The sequence below is a fragment of the Zosterops lateralis genome (assembly GCF_965231275.1).
Source record: "Zosterops lateralis genome assembly, chromosome: Z".
Taxonomy (NCBI): Eukaryota; Metazoa; Chordata; class Aves; order Passeriformes; family Zosteropidae; genus Zosterops; species Zosterops lateralis.
The window spans coordinates 33,408,604-33,424,236 of record NC_139800.1 but is presented as its reverse complement, the minus strand read 5'-3'; the positions used below and the strand labels follow the sequence as shown (position 1 = coordinate 33,424,236).

At 36.0% G+C, this 15,633-nt stretch overlaps 1 protein-coding gene across 4 annotated transcripts in view; it reads right to left on the bottom strand.

Annotated features, from left to right (window-relative positions):
• Positions 1-1,238: 1,238 nt before the first annotated feature.
• The window catches only part of SH3GL2 (SH3 domain containing GRB2 like 2, endophilin A1), a 101,136-nt gene continuing 86,741 nt past the window's right edge, over positions 1,239-15,633 (bottom strand). For all 4 annotated transcript variants that reach the window (XM_083883934.1, XM_083883931.1, XM_083883932.1 and 1 more), the window contains 6 exons: positions 13,006-13,149; positions 10,961-11,094; positions 9,762-9,920; positions 8,401-8,504; positions 5,144-5,274; positions 1,239-2,729 (listed from right to left, as the gene is read on the bottom strand). In XM_083883934.1, the coding sequence (XP_083740060.1) occupies positions 2,530-2,729; positions 5,144-5,274; positions 8,401-8,504; positions 9,762-9,920; positions 10,961-11,094; positions 13,006-13,149 (872 nt within the window). In that variant the 3' untranslated portion in view covers positions 1,239-2,529. The remainder of the gene's footprint in view (positions 2,730-5,143; positions 5,275-8,400; positions 8,505-9,761; positions 9,921-10,960; positions 11,095-13,005; positions 13,150-15,633) is intronic.

Genomic DNA, 15,633 nt, shown 5'->3' with positions numbered 1-15,633 from the left:
TGAGGTTGTTGCCCTGTGGTTGCATGCTCTCCACAAATGCTACAGAATAATAATCTGACAAAACAGAGGTGTGCCAGTGCAGTACCTGTGACTGCCAGGCCTTGATAATTAACATAGTTAATCGTTCTGTTACTGCTTATAGTTATACTAACTAACAGTATCTGTAGTATGGCACCATTAATGCACCTGTAAAAAGGTTTCAGGTCCATTGAGTTTGAAACAGATTTCTTCCAATCACTGATGGAAACTTCCGTAGTAGCCAGCCATAGGATATAGGATTGAACTGTAATAAAAAATTCCATGAATTTTATCTGTATCTATTTTTTAAAAAAAAGTTTGGGTTGGAAGGGACTGTAAAATCTCACCTAGTCCATGACCCCTGCAATGAACATTTTCAACTACACCAGTTTGCTCAGACGCCTGCCCAGCCTGACCTTGAACTGAGCCTTGAATGCCATCTCTGACAGACTCTTCTGCTCTGTCAGTCTCTGTCTACATATACTGGGATGTGAACATATGGCAGAGAGCAGAAGAGAGGGAAAATAAAAGTGGGAAACCCTCTTAGCAGAGAGAACACCAAAGCTGAAGAAAAATGAGATGGAGACAGTCCATGACACACCAGCAGATACTTCCAATGAGTCCAGTGCTCAACTCACCACTGAAAATGGGGGAAAACAATAAGGAGGGAGAAGCAGCAGAGAGGGGCTTTTATGGACATACTGCACACCCACAAGTACCCCTGCCAGTGAGCAGCCAGTGGGGAGAGTCAGGAGTGAATTTGAGCTTGGGAACTGGGACAGGAAAAACGAATCTTTTTGTTCTTATTGCACAAAAATACTTGAATTGGTTTAAATGAGTTTTCTCCAGGTTAAGCCTGCTTTGCTTGTGACAATATATCTGTTTTTACTAAAAACCATAAATAAATTGTAAGTTACCAAGTCTTTAAGCTTCATTAGCATTGTGGACATAAGGATTCTTTGATAAGAAATAACCTGTATCTAAAAGACTGCATGCTAGTCATTGAGAAACTAATTTAATATGGTCAGTGTTAAGTTCATCCTGCTTATAAAGGCCATTATATGCATGAGATTTGACTGAAGTAAAATGATAGTCCCAGAAAAAAAAAAAAAAAGAAAGAGATTTTTTCCATTTGCAGGAAATGAGGAATATGCTTCCTAAAATAAAATCCTTCTTAGCTGAAGTTATCAAAAACAAGAAGGCAAAAATCCACAACAATATTCTACTTATTTTCTCAGCATTTATTTGAAATAACAATACTTTCCATGATATAGTTTATACATTAAGCAGTAGGGAATTATTTTCATTTCACATCATCCAGTACTGAAGTGGCACATTCGAAGCAGCACATTAAACCTCTGATAGAGTCTGTACAATTTAGATAAATAGAACTCTGGATAACTAAACTAACAGAACTTCTGCAACTGTTACCAAAAGAATGCCAAGAAGCTAGGCACAGCACTGTACACACCAAGTGCAGGAAAGAGGAACACAGGAGAACCAACTAAACAGATGGGAAATGTTTTTTGTATATACAGCCACATGTCTTCAGTTGCTCAACAAAAAAATAGCATGTTTTATTTTGTCCTCATTGAGGAGAGAGTATGCACAAAGGATGTTCAAAGAACACATGGCAGACAGAAACAAATGAAATGAGGGTTGTGTTTGGTTGGTTACTGTATTCCTCAGTGAATGAGTTTACAAAGGATATCTGGTGCTTAAGCAGCAAGGTTTTGTGCCAAGACTTGACAAGAAACATTAAATAAATGCCAGTTTTATTCCCCATCTTGCCCATTTACTGGCATTTTGGTGAGCATGCTAAAAGTTCCTGAAGGGCAAATTCAGGTGGTTCGTGGTCCAACATTTCTACTACAGGAATCCCCATTTGATAGCTTACAGTTCACCTCTGGAGGGAAATAGGCCTTTTAACAATAATTAAGAATATAAAACTTAGCAGAGAGCAGCAGGACACACAGTACAGTGGTTCACTTTCTGAAAAACTGGAGGATCTACACTTATGCTCTCTCTGTGAGAACAGCCAGCCAGTTTGGTTGGAAGATACAATTCTGGTTAGTCAATGTTAGACCTGTATGAACTGTATCAATTAGAAATGGAAAGATGGAATGGCAAGAACTTTTCCCTCTTTTTATAGAGAACTAAGACTGAAAAAGTAATATGGTGGTGATAGGCATTATCTTCCCACCACCTTCACTTCCTGCTACTTCACAATGAATTACCTGCTTTGCTTGCCATCATCTTCCCCGTTTCATCTCACTAATGGCTCTGGTTACTACCAGGTGAGCACAGTCAATAAACTAACCCACGCTGTGCTGGCTCTGAAGATACAACGCATCACCACCACACAGTAGGACAACACGTAAACCAAAGATGCTCATTAGGAATCGGTAACTCTAACCACTGCAGTTTGCACTTGTAAGGTGTAAGAAGCAGCATTTTGAAAGCAGTGGTACTGACACAGATACCTGTGTCAGAGGTGGTGGATCAGCATTCCTAATGGGGCAATGGAACCAGAATATCTACATAGTTGATAGGGAAGAAACCTGACTGGCCATGAAGCATCCCCTCATACCAGTTTTCATCAATCTGGTTAGTGAGGGTAATAATATCACCCTCTTTAAATCCCAGCTCCCCTTCATTCTCTGGTTCAAAGTCATACAGAGCTCGGCAGCATGGCTGATCCATGTGAACACCTAAGGAGAAGAAACACAGAAACAACATGCTTAAAAATCTTAACACTTAAGAGTACCTATTTTACTACTGTACCTATGACAGATTTTGCTGTTTGCTGTTATCACTCATATTCTGATGACAGTTCTTCAATAACATCTGCATTTGGACTGCTAAACTTTGTTAGGAGACAACCATCAGTTTCTGAAAGTCTTCAGTTACTGTCAGTGCCCACTGGTAAAATCTGAGAATCCCAAAAGAACCAAGCTATAGTCAAGCCCAGACTTATAAGCACAGCTATGATCAATTTGGAATCTATTTTTTTTCTGTTTACAAAATACAAAAAATTAAACAAAAGCAACATATTTCCAGCTTTATTGGAAGATAGATACTTTGTCTATTTACCTCAGGTAAGTACTGTAAGTGGTAGCTTTAAACAATAGTGAAACTACAACTGAGTGTTTGCCCTTTATTTGTAAATTTCACTGGTACAGCTATACCACTTTTACACTCCTAGTCCTCTGAATTTTAGCATCACATTTCCAAAGATTCCATTTTATTCCCCATTCCCACAAAACACTTCATTGCAGGGCCATCAGGATAGATTCAGAAAAAGTTTGAAATTGAGAGCTTTCTAATACGCTAGTTCATGAGCTACTGACCATAAACTCTTTAGGATAACTAATGGATACTATTGTAAGTCATTAGTTTGATTGGATTTTCATATGTTATATGAAATTAACAAATATTCTCCCTCTTCCCTCCCCCTGAAGTCTCTATAGCTTCAAGTCTACCAAAACCAAAATTGTTACTGGTCAAAATATTTAGGATTTAGCAGCACAAAACTGCAAGGAATCATATCTCCACCTGAATTTTCATAGGAAAAGCTCATGCACTTTCAGTGCTCTAAATGAACCAACACATGCCACTTCACCATAATGATAGCTCTAAGAATATATATTCTACTTTTTCATGAATACTGGCTTTAAAACTCAAACATTCAGCACATTCATTTTGAAAATTCGCTCTGGTTAGAAAGCCCATATGCTTGAGTTATTTTAGGACAAAAACTTTCCATTTCTATAGATCAATAGAGCAAATTTTTCAAACACCAGATTTAATTTATGAAATTCTATAGTGAAATCTTATTTTCTTTTCTTTACATGTTGTTCACAGTGTATTCTGGTTTCTTTGTCATGAAGACTACTGTGCTGATATCAACAAGCCTTACAGAGTGTTTGGTATCCTCATTGCTACCAGCTGAAATTTAGAAGAATTAACAAATAAATGCTTTGAATTAATCACTCCCAAATATATATTCAAGAATTTTCAAAGAAGGTATTACTCTAAAACCAATAAACATTTCAAAAAAAAGAACCCCTATTGAAGAAAATGTTATATACTGCTCTCTGAAGAGGGAAATATAGATGCTGGAGAGAAACATGAACCTCAGTCTGCTCTGGCTTACCACAGACAAGTGTTCATGACACTACAAAAAAGGAGTGAAGAAGAAAATTACTGGTGGAACAAGGAGATCTCCAGCATGCAACACTCGAGTCACACTCATGCACAAGGAGTCTCTACTATCTCTACTTCTCCTTATTAGCATAGTGAGGAAATTGCTAGGAGATTGCAAGATTGCGTAAGATAATTTCCAGTTGCCAGTGCCAAATGGAGATACTGTTTCTGTCTAAATGTGGAAGAAAATCAAACATTCACATCAGGATGTGACTGAAAGAAAGGAAATCCTAACTAAAGGTCTAGTGAAAAAAATCTAGTCTTGCAAGGTGGAACATGATAGCAATTGTCACTGAGGTAAACTGCAATAATTAAAATTAGGGTCTGGAAAGAGGCCAGCCCTCACCCTACCATGGATTAACAGATCAATATTGTGCAAAAAACAAATAACAAGCTTTCTGTGGTATGTGCTGATATTAAATAAACTGTTCTTTAAGACAGTAATTATGCATATTCATACTAGTGCTTAATCTTTCTTGTGCTGCTCCCACTTGGACAAAGAAAATAGCTTATATAGCTTAGCTTTTCTTTTTTAGTTATTTTTACTTTCAGGCTTGTTGTGTTGTAATACCTGATTTTAAAAAGCAGGATATGGTTATGGAGGTGTGGCTGGCCTTAGGTTTCTGCATTTTCATGGAAAACTTTCAATTGTTATTTTGGCTTTCTAAATGCCTATTTTGTAAAGATCTGTATTTCAGAGTAATCTTCTAGGACAAAAGAAATTTTTGACCAAAACCCACATTTAAAGCAGTGAAAAATCCATCTCTGTCCTCCTGCCTGAGGATATAAACACTTCACAAACAACAGTTCAAACATTTCTCTCCTATGTACTATTCCTAGTCTCATTTTCTCTCATGGAAAAACTAATCTTCAGAAGAAAGCATGCAACTTTTGCATTGACACAAAGCTCTGACATTACCTGATGGTTTGGGTGTGGTGGCATGGGATATTCCACCATTGTGCTGTGTATTGTCACCAGTTGAGAAATCCAGGCTCATACGAGGTTTGGGCTGGTATTCTCGCCTGGGCTGAGATGATGCCTCTTTTATTCTGACAAAACATGAAAATTAAATGTCAGGAGTTAATATCTTGTTAGCAGATTAGATGCATCAAATACCTTTATTTCCAAGGCTGAATTTCTCATCCACCAATCTTCCATAGTAAACAAGCTGAGTCATTTGGAGTAGTTTTTGTTTACAATAGTAGTTTAAATTACTAAAACCAGTCGATGTGCCATGAATTTGTTAATTCTTCATTCCTTTTAGAAACCTAGCAATTTGTCTATCTTCCTTTCATCTAACAAAAAAAAAGAGCATATAATAAAGAAAAACTTGTTACGTGAATATCAGTGCTTAGAGAAGGGCTTTACAAATATCTGTGTCCCCATTTTTAGCACGACTTTTTGCTTCTAACCCTTGCAAACATTAATTATTCAGCTGATTGATGCCAACTCTTGTCAATTTGCAAGAAGACTCTGTGGGAATGTACTGACTTCAGCTACTTGCTTGGGTAATTTGCAATTTGGAACACTTACTTCACAAAGGGAAAAAACCCCAGTCTTCCTGACTCTCAAAATAACCATTTTTTATTATTAATTTCAACTTATTTTTCTAATTGAGAAATCTAGAGTTCCTAGTGAAATTTCTGTTTAGAGATTCCAGGGTAAAATCCAAGGAAGGTATGAACAGAATCAGAACAGCTTATGCAGAACAACTACCACATGTATTTCTAATTCCACATATGAAAGAACATTTAATCTGTACTTAAAAGACAAGTTGATTTCTCTCACCTTTTCTGTATCAACCCAAGACTTGCTGCTGGTAGCACATTTTGATTTATCTGTTTAAAAGATCTGCATCTAATTTACTGACTTCTGATTCTCATAACAGGGTTTTTCTCACCATCCAAAATACCAATATAAATCAGTTCCCAGAGAGTGCCTTTCTTCCACATTAAAAAACCAAATCCATTAGCAAACACCACCCCACCCCCCCCCCACCCCCACCCCCCCCACAAAACACTTCAATAATTGAAGCGGTCAATTGTTTTGTTTCACTCTTCAGCAAAAGTTGTTTTTTCAAGACTTTTTTTCTAGAATTTTTGAAAAATTTTCAATTTTTTTAAAAAATCCTTTAACTAGTTATGTTACACTTAATGCTTTCATGAAACAAACACCATTTTTTTCAGCTTATGAACTGAATGTGACAGTTCTAATGACTTGCTAAAATCAACCAAAAGCTCAGGCATGAGCCATGTTTCTTAAGAAAAAAAATACGTCCACAGAAACCATTCCTGCTTCCCAGCTGCTCTGTAATGATACTGTGTTGTGAAAACTGAATCCTCAATTCACTTGGTGAAAAAGGGAATTTAAAAAGACCTTCCAGTTTTCATTAATTTTACTAGAAGTTTTCCAATATTCGCCAAGCTCATATTTCCCAATTCCTGGAATCATGAAAATTTTAAGGAAGTTTATGCCTTCCACTAATGTGTAGAAAAAATTTAAATTCTTTCACTCATACTTTCTGAAGAAAGCCTTAAAGTCTAATCTAAACAGCCCAGAAAAAATAGAAGACAGGTGCATTTTTAAATTTTTCATAGTTTTTGCGATCTCACTCACACTTCAAAAAAATTCTTTTGTAAATATTTTACACAGGACAGTCTTGGTAGTTATAAGACATTGTCCTGACAGTCAACAGTAACAAATTTGCTCAGCTTAAAAGTAAATAATCATTTATTTTCTGGTCCCTATAGTAAAAAAAAAAGACCCCAACCAAACCCCATCGATGATAAGGTTTGCTTGCTACCTGCCTATTACCAGCAGGGAAAGACTAGTAGTTTGGATAGTAACAGCTCTACACCCCTGACTCATCTCTGGTGTGAATACATCACAGTGCTCAATTTGTGTCCAGTGGTGTGGATAAAGCATGATTTAGCCAGCAGTCTCTTTACAATTAGTGATGCAAAAGTTAGTTCATTAGTTCAACTGAATTATGATAGCATTCCAATGCAAGGTCCTTGAAAGGATAAAATCAGTCACAGCTGAAACTTGAAGCAAAAATACTGAGCAGAAATTTTAAAATGGCAAAGGATCATGTGAAGTGATACAGGAAGAGAAATCTGTTGTAGAGATGTATGTTTACTTAATGGCATAATTTATGTGCTACAGATAAAAAACCTGAGGAATTTTTAATGCTTCTATAAAGAAACTGAATTGCAATACTCTTTTGCAAGTGCTAAAAATTGTTCTGTTAGCTGCTTAGACAGTACTGCAAACTGTATCCAGGAACAGTTATCTGGACAGCCTTCCCACCCAAACAAGTGCTGCTCCTAGTCACAAAGACTTTAAGACTTAGAACTGAATGAGGTTTTCAGGCTGCATGCTCTGAGAAAATTAATACTGACAGACCCAGCAGTATTAGCAACTTGATCTATACAAATGACATAAGAAAACAGCTGCCTTCACACAGTATGTGAACATTATCTCCTCTTGGGAATTATATCCAGCTTTTACTAAGTCTTCCAGAACCACAGAGAAACCTTTCCTGAATGTTAAATTTCTTAGAAGAACGTGTGTGAGAAGCTGATCAATCAGTTTTGATGGAAACAAAAATTCTAAAGTAAAAACTATGAAACTCTTCCAAAAAGATGTTGTAAGAATTCAGGTAGCATATGCAGTTATACAAATGGGGATGGAAGAGGTAGCTCAAGTCTTATATTAAGTTTGATCTGATAATAGGAGGAGTATTTAATAAAATAGTTAATAAGGAGGGTCTCATTACTGGCTCAGGAAGATCTTCAGGCAAACAAGAATGCAACAAGATACTCTTGCAAAATCAATTTTTAACATCTTCTTTCAGAATTAACACACTTTGTGAACACACGCACGAACAGCAAGGAATCCAAGTGTCACAGAATTGAGTATTTATAAACACTTTCAGCTAACTCACACTTAATAGCTTTACTCAGCTGAGGTGCTTTCCTGAACTCATACTCAGAAGTAGATGCATCTCCTAAACATTCAAAACTCAGTTTGCAATCACCTAATGAAATGGCCCTTAACTTCATAAAAGTAAAAATTCCAAGTCAAGAAAGATAACAGGATTGCATTCTACTCATAGGTTTTCTATCTCTGTAGAACTAATAAACTATTCAAGAAAGTTACAAAAAGTGCATTACCTATCTTCCAGTTTGGAAGTAACTCGCTGTAGGATCTGTGTGGCCTGCTTGTGGTACTCCAGCTGGGCTTGCACAAGAGCAGAAAGCTGGCTCACTTGTTCAATCTGAGGATTGACATTAAAACATCAGATCTTAGGAGAATACTAACAGCTCAGGCAATAGAGAATAAAGACCACTGTCCACTGCAAAGGCAGTTTAACTTATCTCTCTAAAACCTTGATTCACCTTTGTAGTTAGCAGTAAATATTTACGTATCAGTCTTTATTTATTACCATGTCAGGTTATGACCTGATTTGGAATGGTAACTGCAGCTCTTCTCCACTGTTCATCTCCCCATGGCTGATTTTCATGAACAGCAGCCTACAGACCTACCACACTCAGCAAACACTATGAAAGTAAAAACAAGACTGTAATCAGAGTATAATTCACCTTCTCCCTCCCTGCCTTTGAAGAGTGCAGAACCATAGGGACTATGGTCATGCTTCAATTGTATTCTGACCTGTGAAGCAGACCAAAACAGAAAGATACTACATACTCTAGGATGGAGAATATTTGTAGTGCAGGTAGAGAGCATTCCACTTCATGAGGGAAAAAAACATCCAGGCCCTCACTTTGTGGGCAATGCAATTGCTAGCAATTTCCATAGTGCACAATGCCACAACAGTGAAATTCAGGCCAACAGTATTTACACACATGGGCATGGATGTTATTACAAAGATTAAAACAACAAACTTTTTACTTTTCTTTCATTTCAGTGCAGCTGTATTTAACACCTATGCAAATATTAAGTTCTAGATGCAAATATTTTCAGGTTTGTGGTAGCTCCTCTACAGCAATCTGGTAACAAAATGAGGAGTTAGAATAGGTGTGTACTGAAAATAAGTCAAATAATTCACATCAATAGAAATACTTAAAATTAATTTCCCTTGACTACATATTCTGTAAGACAGATCTCAGTCGATGTGCTATAGAGATGTTTTTTCTTGCTTCATTTTATAATTTCAACAATAATTATAAATGTAACATTAGATAAACCTAGGAAATGCTTAATCCTAACCAATCTATCAGGAAAAAAAGCCTTGGCACAAACCCTGTAACCACAAGTAAACATAATTAGTTATATTTACATAATTCTAAGAAGAAAGTTCTTTGGATTTCTAAATAACACTTTACAGTTAAGAAGCACATCAGTGCTACAGAAGACTCTAGCTCGGTTACCTATAAAATACCTAAGAAATTGTTCCTACATGAACACACTGTACATTACTATAGCTTCTGAGCCTTTCACTATGTTCAATAAGGAGGAAAGTATTTCCACTATCTTTCTAAGACTGGTCAAAGATTAACAAGGGTTATCTCACATCCATCTCCAAAAGGTTAAACATGCTTGACTCAGCAATTTCTTTTGATTCATCAAATTTCTCCAGAGCTTGACGAAGTTCTTCATCAGGAAGCTTGCCCTGTCTTTTCTTCTTGTAATCAAAATCCAGGCGTCGACCCTCCATTTTCTTCAGGTGATGCTAAAAATCAAAAAAACACAAATGCAAGCGGACAATAAAGGACCTTCCCCAACTTTCTTGATACTGCATTGTAAGCAGGTAGTCCATGCACACTTGGAAGCATACACTGCTGCTACTAACCCTTTCCCAGTGGAGAGAAATACAGAACAATGAAATATGTGGGTTTATTTATCATTTAAGAAGCAATGTCATCTAAATGACAGACCAACACTAATAAAAGGCCATGCAGAATGGACACCTTCAATTACCAATATGCAGGTTTCTTGCTTTTTAATTCAAATGAAGAATTACCTGAACACTATGCTTTTTTTCCCTAGATGTTCAGGAGAAAATCTTTTTAAAAGCAAAAGTTAGTACATTTTTGTCTGTGTAACAGTATTCACAGACAAAGCAACACAGAAAAAATTTTTTATAATTTCTATCAGACCACTAAATTATCTTAATGCTATCTTTTACCGAAGACTTCCTAAATTCTTAACTGAGGCAACATTTAGGTTCATCTCTTTGGCAGCTGCCATGTACAGCTGGCCAGAAGTTAATGCTTACTGGCATGACATGATTACTTGAGGTGTTTACTTTCTCTCAGAAGAATCAGTTTATCAACCACTATGATATTTATAACTACCCATTTTCTAAATTATATAAACATGATACCTTTCATCTAAGATACCTTTGACCCACATATATTTAACAGTACAAAAGCCTCACTGACCTGAGAAGAGCTGCTACTTACACAGACAAGCACTTGCCATACACTAGAAAATGGAATGTAAACATCGGTACATCTATTTTGTGAAATGAGCTTTCAAATGGCAAGACAAGAATACTGTGTTCATACCTGCACAAGACTGAAAATTTTGCCATCAAAAAATATTCAAATTTTTATCTTTCATCAAAAAAAGAGACAGAATTGAAAAGTAAAATTCAAGCCAAAAAATCAGGTCATTTTCAAACCTGAATGCCTAAACTACACAACTAACAAAAATTCTAAACATATAGACATATTTGGCATTATTAAAATGCTGCATTGAGGGTAATACCTGTATTTCTCTCAGATCTTTGTCATGGAGATTTTGAAGTGGGTCAATGAAGTTTTGCTTCACTTCCATGTCTAAGGAGTCCTTGACTTCAGAAAGCTCCTTCATAGCTTCTCCCACATCAACAAGTGCTGGTCCTGAAAGAAAAAATGCAGTAAAAATAACTTGGTTTTGAATCACAGTAGAATGAAATTGAGTCATGGAAACTTCATGGCAACTTCAGTTAGTATTTAATTTTAGATCTCAAGTTTAGGAAGGAAACAGAGGATGATGCACTACGTGAAAGAGCAACAGAGATTTCACACTCCTGTAGCCACGAGTTCATGCCTTGTAATACAGCTGAATTTGTGGTCCTATGCGAGGTCAAGAGAGGCTCCTCCACATCCCTTATTGTTCGCTCATTCCTCACTCTGTTGAAATAAATATGCTAGAACAGAATTAACTGTATTTACTCAGTGGTATCATGACCACACTGCATTAAAAAATAGTTTCAATTTGAGTCTAGGTCTCCCGATTTCTATTAGTGAGACTGGTGATAGTACCAAATGTAAAAATTCGTAACAATTTCATAGATTGTTTTCTTTAAATAAAAGTTTGTTTTAATGAGATTATAATCTTCATAGTACTACTACATTTGAGAGGTCTACTACCCAGACTACTCAAGTGTAGGTGTATGAAGCCATAAACTTCAATAATCCTAACTGCCTTTTGAAATTTCTTCCAAGATTAAGTTGAGGGTCACAAAAATTACCACTCTGTTTTACTTCTGCTGCATAAAAAGAAAAGCAAGAAGCTCAAACATACCCTCCTGGTTTGAGGTATAGGTTAGGGATAAAAAAAAAACCACTTCCAAAGAATACGAAGGGTCGAAAAACCAAAATAAGTGAGAAATCATAAGAAGCTTTGTCTCCCAAACAGCAGATGCCAGTAATGCACTGCAAAATGAGAGAGCCTTCCAGATTTGGACAAAGAGGGACAAATAGCCATAATAGCTGCTATTATTGAATAATCTGAAAATAATTACCATATCTATTCTGCTGCATGGTAGTGCAGTTATTACAGAATATAAAGCAATTTGCAGAAACTAGATTATATTAATTCTTTATTTTCCTTTTAAAAATATGTTTGAATTTAGTAAATGAGAGACAACGAATTTTAAAAATAATCAGTAGTATTTAGCACAAATCAAAATACATCTCTCAAGCTTACTAGTGAATTACATAAAACAAGTTAAAAAAGTACTTTTTCCATTCTAAATGTCTTCATATCAGGAAAACAGTTTTATGATGGTTCAAATAGAGAATAGTATTTTCACATTCCTATTTGAGGGTCTTGTATGTTGTCATGTAAAAATGACCACACAGAAGTCCACACAAACAAGATAGAAAGACAAAGTACGCTGTTGTGAATATCATTTTTTAATAATCAGAACTCTATTGTTGAACATAGTTTTAACAGTCGATTTAACATTTGTAAATCAGACAACGGTAAACTCATTTGGGCTTGGAGGGAGGAGCAGTTAATAGATGAGGCAGGGGTATTCACTAGTGCCTTAAAATGTGAAATTTGGTCAGAAAAAAAAGGCCAAAGCCTATTAAAAATCTATTAGTTTTTATTCCTTACCTGCAGCGATGACAGTAACAGTTTAAGGATTCTGAAGAAAAAAGTGCTTTGTTCTATATATGCATAGACAATAATAAAATTTCTGTACATGTACATATTTCAATCCAACACAGCCACAGTATCACAATTTATGACAGAGAGCTAAAGCCTATGGGTCCAAATAGAAACAGTTTGACTTTCATTTATAAGAAAAATTTCTCTAGTCGAAAGAGAAATCAAAAGATACTCAAAACAGGCCTAGACCAACCTTAAATGAAAAGTCAGATGAAGCAGAACTCTAACGCTTCTTGCAGAGAAGCAGAACTCTAATGCTTCTTGCAGATGTTCTTCCTCTGTAAGAGTGCAGCCCTTTAATAATGAAAGCTATATGAATTTTTCCTACCATTTTTATTGCATTATAATGGAAAGCAAAGTGAACAAGTTACCAAAGTTGCATTCTTCACCAAGTTCTCGGCCAAATTTCAGCATCGCATCTGCCAGCAAGGCTTCTGCCTGAGGATAGCCTGGTCCCTTTTCCTGGCCTCGAATTTTTGACATAGTGTTGATCATGCTGAGTTTAGCTCTGGAAGCTGAAGAAGGCAAGTGACAGAGGTTACAAACATGCAATCATTTGCCTATACAGGCATGAATCCATTCTTGTGTTTAAATTTATCTGAGCAACTTAAAATGTATTTAAAAGACACTATGTAAGTGTAGGACTAAGCCCTGCTTTTCATAATTTCTTTTTAGAGCAAAGGAAAGAAATGTTGTTGGTCAATACCATTTTTATTTTTGCTGGCAGACTAGAGAGGAGTCTATCCTGAACTTTTAAGTCAAAGCTTCCCTCAAAATGACTTAGACAGAAGTAAGCCCAGGAACACTCCCAAGATAGCATGTTTGACATGTGACAGAGAAGAAAATCTTTAAGATATCTCCAAATTCTTCTTAATCATAAAATCCCTAAGTACCAGATGGATATCAGATTGAGCCAGCCTTCCCCTCAAGGAAAAGTCCAGACTAGATACACTCATGATGAAACTGCGGTACCCTCCATTTTTTAAATGTTTGAAAGTTTTTCTATTGTAGAACATTAAGGAAAGTCTAGGTGCCCAAGCAATGTGCAGCAACCTTTGCAACACCTATTGCTTCTTATGGGGAATGTAGGGAAACTCCTACTTCAATAAGGTTTTCAACTATACTTTAGCCTGCATTTTATATCAGATATACAACTGAAGAACAAATATTAAAAAAAAAGGACACAAATATCATAATGGATGAAAACAAAGACAGCAAATATAAAGGAACTAATTTGTTTGCTGATGTGTTTTAGTGAATTTTTGCAACTACAGCATGTGAATGGCCTGAAGAGAGTGAATTAGTTAATGCCACTTGACTTTGTATTTCTCCAGCTAAATCCTATTGCCAGCAATTCAGACTCAGAGCATGTTTCTTATCTACATTACTGTGTTTGCTGGAGGGCAGCTAAGAATACCTCCACCTTCCCCCTTGCAAATGCTTGACTTTTTAAGGTGCTCTTAAAATTAGTTTTCTTGTTTACAAAACATTAATAGTTCACATTGTTGTGTGCTGACTTCATTGGTCAAAACTCAACCTTGCACACATTACTTCATCAAAATGAAGTATTAGTGGACTGGAGTCAACAAATGTTTTTATATATTTATTGTTAAAGTGCATATCAAGAGAGAGTTTTTGTTGTTGAGTATGTTTCACTTTGCAGCTTATGTATCTGTTTGCACAGATACAGACATAGAAACAGACATAGGAAAATCAGGCAAGTCTCACAATACTTATTTTGCCTGAGAAGCAGCTATGAAATAGCAATGTATTTTTAACATTTAGTAATTATGGGTTTTTTTCAGTTTTCCCACTACCCTTGAGGGCAATCAGATTATGCTTTTCAACATCTGAATTTCTTGATGTCTTCTGTTTCTACCCACTACGAAACTACAGTCAGCAGACTTGCTGACTCTTCAGTATAAGAAACTGCATTTTAATGAAGTTAAATGTCATTGAAATGGTGGTGGCAATAAGATAATACAGAAGTACAAAAGAAAATAAGGCACAAACAAAATCAGTCAAGGGAATGGAGGCAGCAAGCTGAATTAAATCAGGAGCAAATGGGAATATTTTCAGAAATTAAAGGAAGAAACACAAGAGGGAATATGAAAAAATGAAGTGACTATATTTTGGACAGCAAGGTAAGTGTAGAAAGCAAAAGTTAGACAATGATGCATACTTCTTTTATTGATGTTTCAAAACACCATGGACTCAGGTGATCAGTAATATCACAGTACTATCTTATCCAAGTGTTTTCCAGGCACATCCGATTTATCAAGGAATGTGTGCTACATCCAGACTTTCCTTCTTCCTACCAACCCCAGGTAAACTTAATCTTCTTTAAAATATTGATGTTAAAGGGTTTGTTTCCTGTTTGTGGCTTGTTTGGGGTTTGGGTTGTTTTTTTTTTAAATTAAATTTACTCTTCTTTTCCAATGTAATATTCTTAATTTTTATGAAAGTGAAAAAGCATATGGGAAATACTAGAAACTAGCATTTTTGGGGACCCATGTAACAAACAATACAGCTGTAGGGAGAATTTTAAAAGAGAATTTTTTTTATTTCATTGAAAAAATAAATTACAATTCTTCTCACTATAGGGAGCCCTTTTGCAACTTATATCAAACAATCTAAGATCAGGTAGGTGAGTGTGGAAAAGGTTTAGTCCTCCTTTCCTTTTCCATGTTGTGGAATGAACAACATGAAGTGTTGAACGACAAAAGTGAATCTTCCTCCTGCCTATTACTATGTTAATTTTTTGATTCTACTTGCATGTGCCACAAGCAGATGAAGGGATATGAAGCTAGACTATGGAAACTGTTCTTTCATGCAGCACTGCAAATTTACATCTGCCTGAAGTGCCTGAAATCGCACCCTTAACTACCTGCAGAAATTTTACTCTCTGCTTTTGCTGTGAATTTGCTTCATGATTCACAGCAATCATAACAACTCAGATGTGTCAAGAAGGCAGTCAGAGAAGCACTAAACACCCAAAG